The sequence below is a fragment of the Arvicanthis niloticus genome, chromosome 1, assembly GCF_011762505.2.
Source record: "Arvicanthis niloticus isolate mArvNil1 chromosome 1, mArvNil1.pat.X, whole genome shotgun sequence".
NCBI lineage: Eukaryota > Metazoa > Chordata > Mammalia > Rodentia > Muridae > Arvicanthis > Arvicanthis niloticus.
This window is the reverse complement of record NC_047658.1, coordinates 27,719,388-27,731,583: the sequence shown is the minus strand read 5'-3', so window position 1 is coordinate 27,731,583 and position 12,196 is coordinate 27,719,388. Positions and strand designations below refer to the sequence as shown.

The 12,196-nt window shown below is 42.9% G+C and overlaps 1 protein-coding gene across 2 annotated transcripts in view; it reads right to left on the bottom strand.

Annotated features, from left to right (window-relative positions):
- The window catches only part of Cyfip1 (cytoplasmic FMR1 interacting protein 1), an 88,625-nt gene that overhangs the window by 58,608 nt on the left and 17,821 nt on the right, over positions 1 to 12,196 (bottom strand). For both annotated transcript variants that reach the window (XM_034506993.2, XM_034507018.2), the window contains 2 exons: positions 209 to 326; positions 35 to 124 (listed from right to left, as the gene is read on the bottom strand). In XM_034506993.2, coding sequence (XP_034362884.1) covers positions 35 to 124; positions 209 to 325 — 207 coding nt within the window. In that variant the 5' untranslated portion in view covers position 326. Of the gene's footprint in view, positions 1 to 34; positions 125 to 208; positions 327 to 12,196 lie in introns of those variants that run through there.

Genomic DNA, 12,196 nt, shown 5'->3' with positions numbered 1-12,196 from the left:
ACTGGCAAGATAGAAACAAAGAAACAGATATTACCATGCTGGAGTGAACAGTTGCTTGTTCAATGTATCTTGCAATGCCAGTGACAAATGCATTTCTGTCTTCAAAGTTGGTGTTGAAATTTGGCTGAAGGAAAATGGAAAAAAAACAAACAAACCATCACACTGAGGTCAGAGCAGCCAACTGCATCACATCTGTCCCAAGACCTACCTGATAGAGCAGAGAGGATGGTGGGGGCTCAATGCAGGGTTGCTGGTCAGGCAGAGGCAGCTCCTCCAGGAGGTCCACATTGGACAGTGCATCCTCTAGTGTCACTTGGGCAGCCATCCTGCAACAGAACAAAGCACAGAGCCACCCGTGAGGAAAGATGTGGCTTGGAATATACAACAAGCTTTCAGTGAGTTACATGGGTTTCTCTTCCCTTTCTTTCAAGGACACTGGAGATGACCAGAGCACAAGGGCCTGGGGACTGTCCTTGGGAGCCTTTCCTTCCTCCAGGTTTATTGGGAAGGCTCTCTTGATCTTTAGAGTTACCCTGGTATGGTGGTTTGAATAGGAATGGCCTGCACAGACTCATGTGTTTGCATGCTTGGCCTATAAGGAGTGGCACAATTATGAGGTGTGGCCTTGACAAAATAGGTGTGGCTTGTGGGAGAAAGTATGCCTTTGTGTAGGCAGACTTTGAGGTCTGTTATGCTCACGATACACCCAGGATGGCACACAATTGCTTTTGCTGCCTATGGATCAAGACGTAGAATTCTCAGCTCCTCCAACACCATGTGTGCCTTCATGCTGCCATGTTTCCCTCCATGATGCTATTACCTTACCTTTGAAACCGCAAGGCAGCCCCCAATTAAATGTTTTCTTTATACGAGTTTCATGGTGTCTCATGACAGCAATAGAGACCCTAACTAAGATGGCTGGTTACTAGAGTATTCTGGCTACTACATTTGCCGTCACTTCCTGCCCCCTTTGACACTGACACTCCGGTACTAGTTGCTGGTGCTTAGCCCCCAGAGTACCCTCTATGCTAACCCTTCATATGGCTGGGAGAGGGCAGCATCTCCTAAGTGGTGACTCCAACTATATGAGGGACAGATGTAGGTCACAGATGACTTCCACTGCACGTGACTACCAGCAGTACAGCTCCACAGTCAGGCTGGAATCACAGAGACACTAGAGAAGTGTGTCCAAGGTGAACTAGGGAGGTGGCTGTTAGTGAGAAAATCATAAACACCACAGCTAGGAGGGAGATGCAGAAAGGTGCAGGAATAACACAAGTCTTCTATGCCAGCTACAAAATGCAGAAGAAGCACATACCCTCCCTCCCACTGAAAGTAGTCTGGCCCTAGCAGGGTGGGTGGTGGAGTTCACTCTCCTGGAGGGGAGATATGAAGACCTGGGCTCTCTCCACAGGTGGAGCCTCAGGACAGGTTGTGTTCTAAGATGGAAGTAATACAAATAAGCACAAGGAAGCGCTAAATAGAAGCCTCCGGAAAATGGCAGTGTGGAAGATAAAGACCCACAGGCCTTGGCACGTTGCCCTTGGATTCACTCAAGGAACAGAGTTACATTCCAAGACGAAAACTGAAAAGGAAGGTTCCAGAGACCCAGTAGTCCCCAGTCAGTGTGGTGAGGAACAGAAGAGTCCTCAGAACTGCTCTTCAAATTCCAGACTGACCTCAAACAGCACAAGTATTGACCTAAGACCCTGCTCTTACTTCTGAGGCCACAGTAAAGTCTTATATAGCCATTGAAACACAAAGCGGAAGACAGGTCTAAGTGGCATAGCAGAAGTTGAGAAGTAGGACTGAGATGGAGCCACAGCCCAGAGAACACAGGCTGTTCGCCTAATAAAAGTAAAAACAGCAACATCCTACAGTGGTTTTAGTAAGACTCACATCACAATATCCACAATGTCTAGTTTCCACTCAAGTTACCCAGCACATAAAGAACTTCTAGCCAACTTCCCAGGCTACTGAGACCATGGATCTCAAAAGAAAATCTACTGCTGCCACTTTGTCAGTCCAGAATAATTCCTAACTGAATTATAAATCTTATCATTACACCCAAAAAACAAATGTAGTATCACCCCGCATCAATGAAGCTTCCTTTTAGAGCAAATGGAGACCATTACAGGGAAACACAACTGGACACATTTACATCACATATCCTGCATCTACAGTTCAAGTCACATTTTGGATTCTAAGAGCCAAAATGCCAAGTTATTTGCTGTAAAAAAAAAAAAAAAAAAGTCTTAGAAATGGTTGCATAGACGAGACTTGAACAATGGCAGTATCAATAAACACGCTAAGGGAAAAGGGGGTCTTAGGGTTTTACTGCTGAGATGAGACCCCATGAGCACAGCAACTCTTACAAAGAAAATATTTAATTGGGGCTGGCTTAGTTCTAGAGGTTTAGCCCATTATCACCACGGTGGGAAGCACTGTGGTGCACAGGCAGACACAGTGCTGGAGAAAGAGCTGAGAGTTCTACATCCAGATTGGCAGGCAGCAGGAAAACAACTGAGCCATTAAGCCTGGCTTGAGCTCCTGAAACCTCAGAGTCCATGACTAATAACACACTTCCCCCAACAATGCCACACCTACTAATAATTCCACTCTCTATGGACCCATGGGGGCCATTTTTATTCACAAAGGGTAAAATCTCAAAGGGTCCCTGAGGGGGTCTCTGCAAATGCTACAGCTGACAGAGGTGACCCGGTTTATTTTTGACACAGTACAACTTGGAAGCAAAGTTTCCTTGTGATAATTATTACAACAAAGCTTAAGGCATGACTATATTGAAACTCCTTTATAAAGTACATTGTTTGCATGTTCTTTTGACTGAGAAACAGTGCCCCATAACTGTTTAGGTATGAAAGGTTTGTAATAAGAATAGCTGTCTAGTTAGGAAAGGTTTATAATAAGAATAGTAAGCTCTCTTGTAAAGTACACCGGACCTTTCATAAGAATGGGTTCTAATGACTGAGAAGTAAGGCCCAGGAGTCCGAAGGATCCAGGTGAGGCCTAGTTCTACAGAATAGCAAAGATTACCAGGATATTAACAGCATCCACTCGCAGCCTTCTGGGTGGAAAATGGGTATAAATCCCTTTAAGCCTTTGAGTATAACAGCCCTGGTTTCTCTAGTGCTATCTGTGAGGATGAGGACCCTGTGCCCTTTTACAGGTCCCACCACTAGAAAAAGAACTGCCAAGAGAAGGAGAATTAGCCTTGCCTAGGGATAAAACTTCTAACTGCTTATCTAATACAAAGCGATCAGCCCTGAAACCATATACACAGACTCATCCGGTTGTATTTATATATTTATGAATGCATATCTCTATATGTAACAGCGATAATCCAGAGTTAGAGCGGTTATCTCAGGCAAGCTGGAGGAAAGGGGAAAATTGATGTCTGCATTTTCATTAGTATACATGATGTGATTATACAATCAACAGCAACAAGCCACAAGTCCTACTGACTTCAAAGCATCAACTGTGAAAAGTCCCAATGTTCAGGATGAACAACAAGCAACCAACAAGCCAAAGTAAAGAGAACACAGTGGAGAATTTTTAGAACTGAAAGATGAAATGCTGAAAACTTGGCAATTCCCCAAATAAGCTTGAACACACAGGCAGCCAAAGGGAACAGGACAGGGGCCTTTTCAATTTGCTGCTGAACTTCAATCCCAGGGACTCACACATGCTAAGGAGATGCTCTAGTGAGTGTCTCCTGCCTACACTATCCCCACCCCCCTTCAGCCCAGCAACATGAATTTTAAAGTCTGAAAGCAGTATCTGTGAGAATCTTCAATCAAAGTCAGAACAATCATTCTCAAAGGAGAACAGAGAACTAAAGAATACAAGGATGCTACAGGAAGTTCCTCAGACTGAAGAGAAATGATACAGGAGACAAGCTGGGAGTGAAGAATGGGAGAAAATGCAAAGAAATGCAAAAGAGTGTTATTTCCTCTACAACTCTTAAATATACTTAGTGGGGCTGAAGAGATGGTGCCACAGTTAAGCGGACTGGCTGTTTTTCCAAAGGATCAGGGCTCAATTCTCAATAAGCTCATGACTGATTGCAACCATTAGTAATTCCAGTTCTAGGGGATCCTACACTCTCTCCTGGCCTCTACAAGCACTGGTTATGCAATGGAGTGTATAAACATACATGTAGGCAAAACACTCACACCACAAATTACAAAATTACCTTACATTTGTAGAGGGAAGACCAAAATGGAGCTAGTCTTCTATTAAGAGTATTCTTACAAGCGGAGCCCAGAGATCCAAATTGCTAGCCTTAGACTGCTATAGCCCCACCCCACAGTTTCAGCCCCATACCCTGTGACCTAGATCTTAGATTGTGAACTTAACTTTAATCAACCAGGACTACTCTCATGTGCACAGCCATGATTTGTGTGTCAGAGACTGCATACCTGTGAACTATATGTCCGGTTGCCAAGCCTGACCCCTCAAGACTGTACATAATTGAAACTGGACTATACTCCTTCACCCTGTACAAGTCACATGACAGGAAACAGCACACCTATATTAAGGGAAGAACACCCTAACCCACTGTCCTTCACCACAGGCAGCACTCTAGGTACTACAGACAGAACCAGCTGCCCTCGTCCAGTGAACTTGCTATACTATGGTTCCTAATTTTGTCTGAAAGATAATTCGTTCACAGCCTGCCATTCAATTCTATTCTGACAGAGACTGATACCCACCCAATCTACTAAAATATTCAGTCTATATAAATGGCAATTACGTAAACACATAGTATTTAATTATTTACATTGGTGCAGAAGACCTAACCTAGGGTCTTACATATGCTAAGAAGATACTTTATCACTAAACTATAGCCCCATATAAACACATAATAAATGCAACTGCAAATAATACTTATGTGCAATTATATAAGCTATATAAAATGACTGTAACATAAGAGAATGTTAGACACACAGACTTGAAGGCAATTAAAGATGGACCCTCATAATCAGCTTTGGACCCTACCTCTTCATTCATTTGTCAATACTGGTGTAACTAAGTTCCTGGGTATTCAATAACCATACTTGAAAAACAAAGTCAATGGGAAAAAAAAAGTCAAATATTTTGGTCAACGTCCTGTGAATGAGAATTCCTGGAAGGACGCTGTGTCTGCAAAGGCCGCCAACCTGATTAATTCCTCTACGGCTTAATTATAATCTGTCTCAGGCAACTGTAGCCTCCATGCCCACTACTGTGCCAGACCTTCCCTTAAGAGTGATGACTGTGGACTCGGAACTGAGATGGAGACATGAAGGCCTCAGTGACCTTCCCGCCCCCTCCACCCAGCCCACACCAACAGTCCAGACAGGAAGCTATTAAAGAGAGTCCTTAAAAACTCTGATAAAGAAGCTGTGCAGCTCTTCACAGTTGATGGCTTCTGGAGCTTGGTGGGGAGCGGGGCTAGATGACACAACTGACATGGGACAGACAGGACACCTCAATTTTCTTTAAATGGCTGGCCACTGGGAGTGTGACTCCATAAATGCTCCAGTGACTATAATGGGACTTGGTGGGGTTTTTTTCCCCCCTCAGGGGTGGGGTAGGTGGAAGAAAAGGGTAGGAAAGTGGACTTAGGAGGAATGGAAAGCAAGTGTGATTAGGATGCATTTGTATGAAATTCCTAAACAATTAATAAAAATATTATATTGTGAAAAAAATTTTAAAGTTACTCCAACTGCTGGGCATGGTAGCACATACCTTTAAGCAGAGCAGTAAGGGGGCAGAAGCAGGCAGATTTCTGTAGTTCAGGCCAGCTAGCACTATGTAGAAAGAGAAAAAAAACCTTGTCTGGTCTCAGTGAGAGAGGATGTAGCTAGCCCTGCAGAGACTTGATGGGGGGGGGGGGGTAGGGATAGTGGAGAGAGGATGTTCCACTCTCTCAGAGAAGGGGGGGGATGGAGGGAGGGATTGTGTGTGTGAGGAAGACACTGGGAATGGGGCATAGATAGATAGATAGATAGATAGATAGATAGATAGATAGATAGATAGGGAGACAGACAGACAGACCAACTAGATGTGTCAATCACCTGGCCAGATTACCTGATTAGTTAATTCACTGTGCTAAGGACAAGGGAAAACCAATCATTCTCTTAATGAATTAAGTACTTATATAACCCAGAAGCCCCTCCTTCAGGGTAACTGCTTGCAGGTCTTCTCTGCTAAGGGTGCCCATCTTTTGAGTTGTAACTTCTTCCTTTTCTCCTTGTCTACCTCTTCTTTGAACATCAGCCAAAACCCTAAGCAGGCTTTCTTTAACTGCTGGTTACAGACTACCATTGCTGCTCCTAACTCAAGGAGTGGCTTTTTGTTTTGTTTTTTGTTTTTTGTTTTTTTCCTATCTCCCTTCTCTCTGGGAACTGCCGGGATTTACAGCTTGCCTGCCCTGTTGTTTTTGTTTGTTTGTTTGTTTTTGTTTAATAAAACTCTAATAAAATGGTTCTCAAAGAGCCTTCTAAGTCTGTTTTTCAATTATTTTACCGAGATTACAAAGGCACAAAAGGGAACTCCAATTCACAGGAGAAAAGCAAACTTACATGGTGGTAAGATCTCCACATTCTCTAGTCCTAAAAGATTAGAAAAAGTTAATAGGCATGTATTCTTTACAGCACCAACTTAAAAAAAGAAGAAAAAAAGCTACAAAGTGTTTAAAAAGTAACTTTTGGGCTCAAGCTTTAGCTCAGTGGTAGATGGCTTTTCTTAAACGCACAAAAGTCCTAGGTTTAACCCTTAGTAGCAATGCCATCACCACCCCAAAAGAGATGGTGGGCGTGGAGATACTACAAAATGCTCAAGTTCTAAAAGAAGGCAGGAAGAGGGCCAACAGTGTGGCTCAGTGACAAAGACCACTTAGTATCCGTAAAGCCCTGCACTCAAGTTCATCAAAACAAACCAACAACACAAAGCCAGAAAAGATGATAAAGAAAAAAAGGAAAAAGAATTAATAATAATAACCACACATATATCAACAATGATAAAAAAAAATAATGCTAAGTCCAAACAAATCAATAATTACATTAACTATAAATGACCTGAAAAGATGAGTACATGGATGTTAGTGAAAGTAGAAGAGAAATCAGCCGACAGGCAAGAACTGGTCAAACGGAAGCTGGTGGGTTTGGGCACTAAGTAGCCTTTAGAGAAAGACGGTTACTGTAACTAGACAGTGGCCTTACATAATAAAAGGAGCAATACTCCAAAGGCAGAATCACCTTAGCTCTGTCTGCATCGAGCCCAAAACCTTCAAATTCCACAGCAAAAGTGAACCGAATCAGGAAGAAAACTAGGAAAATAAACATCTCCAAACAGGAGACTGACAGCAGGTCACCTAGTAGAAGGCAGGGAGGCAGCTTGTTTCCCTGGTAACACACTAGATTCAAGGAAGGAGGAAATATCAGAACTACTCCCCCTTAGCATTTGAAATGGCATGTAGAAGCACCACAGCTGTCCCTCCTCAAAACTGAAAATGTCATTTGAAAAGGTGGAGGCCCATCAAGGAAAAGCTGTCTCCTCCTGGCAAAGAGTGACCAGATTTTTGTTTTCTTTTTAAAACAAAATGTCTTTTTTTTCCCTATCAGTGGCATATGTTCTTACTAATGCCAGAAGCTCAATCTTTAATGCTTACAGTCCCTCACTGCTAAGCCTGCCTGAAGCAGAACTCTCTCTGTTCCTCTATCTCCCTTCTATGAACATGGGCCAAAATTCTAAGCCAGTCTGCACGACTACTCACAACACTCCATGCTCTCTGAACGAGCCATCCTCCCACCCCGCCACCCCTGCCATGTGCACAACCTCAGGCCCCCAGCACCGAGCTTGTCTGCTTTCTTGAACTTTAGAAAGCATACGTTTCTCTCCTCCTCTCATCAGTCTGCCTCCTTCTAGAAGCCGCTGAGATCTCCATTTTGCTTGACCTGTTTACTTTCCCCTAATTCTAATAAAATGTCTCTCATTTCCTTCTCAAAGAGAGCCAGCTTCCTTCTTTTATGTCCTTTACATAAGCTGACAGCAGAAGGTGTGGCCCATATTAAAGGTGCAACTTCCAACCTCAAACCAAAGATGAGCAGTCCGTCTTCCCACTTTAAATGATTTAATTAAGAAAAAAATCCCTCTGGCTGGAGACATGGCTCAGCAGTTAAGAGCATTGGCTGTTCTCTAGAGGACACGGACTCAATTCCCACACCCACAAGGCTGCTCACACCTGTCTGTACTTCCAGTTCCCCGGGGATCCACTGTAGCAGGCATTCATGTAGTGCACACAACTGTGCATGCAGGCAAAATACACAATACAAAAATATTTCATAAAATAAATTTTTAAGAAAAAAAAGTGCCCAGATGCTTAGGTTTTAACTAATTCCAGATGTAGTCAAGTTGATAACCAAGAACAGCCATCACAAGTCCACCCCGTGTCATCTTGACACACAATCAGATCTCATGTCATGTTTAGTCTCTAAATGAAAACAATACCCAAGTCATAATTATACCTAACATGATATAACGATCCCTTGTACAATGGCAAACACTTTAGAAATTTAGACTACGTGGCAATGTCCCTTGAGGGACATTTTTTAGTATCACAAACTTAAATGTCATAACTACTGATATTTTCTTAACTGATTTTACATTACACGATGAAGAAATCGAGGAAAGAAAACACAAATAACTGTACAAACACATTCTTAACAAAATCAACATTCATGGCTGTTATAATCCCTGGTTCTGTAACTGGTCACATGATCTTAGTTGGTATTTATTTACTCTACGTCTTGTATGTCCTCCTTATGTGGCAAGTATGTCAGCAGATCCTGGCTCTTTTTCTAGAGGAGTGACCCATACATTCAATCCTGAAAAATCTGTGCCCTTTGTCATTCTGCCAGGATTAGGTTGTTGTAGCTTCCTATTGACTTTAATCACGGGACATGGTAGCACCAAGAGACACCCTAAAGTAGTGGTTTTCAACCTCCCTAATGCTGTGAACCTTGAATACAGTTCCTCATGTTATGATGACTCCCAAACATAAAATTACTTGTTGCTACCTCATAACTGTAAGTTTGCTTCTGGTATGAATCATAATGTAAATGCCTGTGTTTTCCAATGATCTTAAGTGATCCCTGTGAAAAGGTTGTTTGACTCCCAAAGAGGTCCCATGGGTTAAGAACTGCTGTCCTAAGGAATCTCCTGCGCTACAGAAATAAGCTTTCTTATCTCCACTGTGGAGAAACAATCCAATTTCCCCTTGGTAATCTGGTCAATCACCCCTCCTAACACTGTTATTCCTTTCTTAACCTGTTGGCTTAAGGACATCAGAAGACCATTCCAGCTCAACAGAATGCAAAAATCTTCCTAATGAGTCACTAGGGAGGTTAGTGAGTGGAACTATTCCTTTTTCCACCCCTGTGCATCCTGGGAAAAACTCTACCATATATTGGATGCTGATTCAAAACATATACTGGCTTCTGGAGAAACCCTGACTCAGCCCTTCAGGATGCCACACCTAATTGGTGCTCTAACTATAGCTACAAAAGGCCATTCCACCTTTCTATCAGACCAGCTGCTTCAGGATGGTGGAGAACACGGTAAGACCAGTGGATTCCATGATCGTGGGCCTACTGTCACACTTCTCTGGCAGTGAAATAAGTTTCATGGTCAGAAGCAATACTGTGTGGAATATCATGACTGTGGATAAAGCATTCTATAAGATAATAGTTTTGGAAGAAGCATTACACACAGGAAAGGCAAATCCGTATCTACTCAAGGAGAGACAAAGCATTGTCCATTCCATGGTGGAAGTAGTCAAATGTAGTCAACCTGCCACTAGGTCACTGGTTGGACACCCAACGAAGTGGTGCCATATCTGGGGCTCAATGTTAAGCTCTGCTGTTGGCATATCTGGCACTCAAGAGCAGCTATAGCCAGGTCAGCCTTGGTGAGTGTCGGCCATGTTGTTGAGCCCACCATGGCCACTTTGTTCATGGGCCCATTGGACAATGATGAGGATCACTGGGGAAGGAGGGTGACTATCCACAGAATGGGTCATCCTAACTACTTGATAACTGAACTCCTCCTCTGCTGAAGTTACCTGTTGATGTGGAGAGATGTATCCACATATTCTTCCTAGATGTCTTTCTTACAACTTTCCAAATCACGTTCTTTTCAAGTCTCTGACCATCCAGCAATCCACTGGCTACAGTCCATGAACCAGTACACACTCACACATCTGGCCATTTTTCCTCCCAGACAAAATGTATGACCATGTGTACTACCTGAAGTTCTGCCCACTGTGAAGATTTCCCTTCACTGCTATATTTCAGGGCATCCTGAAATACATATTATCAGCATCCTTTGATGCTGATATGAGTGTGTGCTACACCTGTCTACTTTGGGGTGGATCATGTTTATACCACTGTTAGTAAACCTTGCCCTAGTCTTCTCTTCCTCACGCAACCAATCACAGAGCGGACCCCACGAAGCTACAGGAACATACTTGGCGGAAGACAGCAGAATGGCCGTAATGGCAGTAGAAACCATAGCCATTTGGGAAACTTCTTCACATAAATTGCTTGTGCCTTCGGGACCTGATTGAGCCCAATCATGTATATATACCACTTCTGTCTGATAATGTGCAGTTTCCACTAAGGCCCAATAGCAGGGCAAGAGATGTCTCTCATGGGAGAATAACTGTCTGCAGATGATGATGGAGCCTTGTTCCAAAATCCCAAATGTCTCTTCTGTGATTCACCTAGGGGCCTGCCAAAGGCTCTAAAAAGCATTCCCTATCTGTCACTGATACCCCAAGTACCATCAGGTCTGCTGAATCATATGGTCCAAGTGGTAGAACAGCCTGCACAGCAGCCTGATCTGTTGAAGAGCCTCCTCCTGTTCCAGGCTCCATTCAAAGCTAGAAGCTTTGTAAGTTATGTGGTATATGGGCCAGAGTAACAGACTCAAGTGAGAAATGTTCTGTCTCCAAAATCCAAATAAGCCAACTAAATATCGTGCTTCTTTCTTGGTGGTAGGAGGGGCCAGAATAATTTATCCTTCATCTTAAAAGGAATATCTCCGCATGTCTCACCCTACTGGATTCTTGAAAATTTCACTGATACAGAAGGCCTTTGAATTTTGGTTAGGTTTATTTTCCATCCTTTGAGGTTCACGTGTTACCAACAAGTCCAAAGTGGTTGCTACATCCTACTTACATGGTCCAATCAGAAAATGTCAACAATATGATGCACCAATGTGATATTTTGTGGCGCAGACAGATGATCAAGATCCCTTCTAACTAACTCATGACACACAGGGCTGGGGAGTTACTATATCCTTAAGTTAAAACTGTAAAGGTATACTGCTGCCTTGCCAATTGGTCTGGTGGTCCTTATGGTCAGGTACTGAGAAAAAGGCATTTGCTAGATCATCAGCTGGGTATCACGGACCAGATGTGTTAGACTGCTCAACAAGGACCCCGCATCTAGTACAGCAGCTGCAATCGGAGTAACAACTTGATTGAGTTTTCAATATTCAACTGTAATTCTCCATGATCCATCTGTCTTCTGCACCGGCCAGTAGGAGAGATAAAGGGAGATGTCGTGGGAACCACCACCCTTGCATCTTTCAAGTCCTCGATGGTGGCATTAATTTCTGCTCTTCCTCCATGGGTACCATATTGTTTTTTGATTCACTATTTTCCTTGGCAGAGGCAGCTCTAAAGGCCTCCATTTAGCATTTCCAACCATAATAGCCCTCATTCCACAGGTCAGGGAACCAAAGTGAGAATCCTGCCAACTTATCTATCCCAATTATACATTCTGAAACTGGGGAGATGACCAGAGGATGGGATAGAGACCTTCTGGACCTACTGTGAGTCAGACATTAGCCAAAACTCCATTAATCATCTGGCCTCCATAACCCCCTATTTCAACAGGAGGGCCACAATGTTTCTTAGGATTTCCTGGACTCAGTATCAATTCAGAACCAGGATCTAATAGACCAGAAGTCTGATTATTTCCTTTCCACAGTGTAGTTACCCTGGTTTACAAAAAAAAAAAAAAAAAAAAAAAAAAAAAAAAAAAAAAAAAAAAAAAAAAAAAAGGCTGTAGGTCCCTCTGGGGAAGGAGTAGAGAAAGGCTAATAAACTTGAAAGGTATTTTATCAA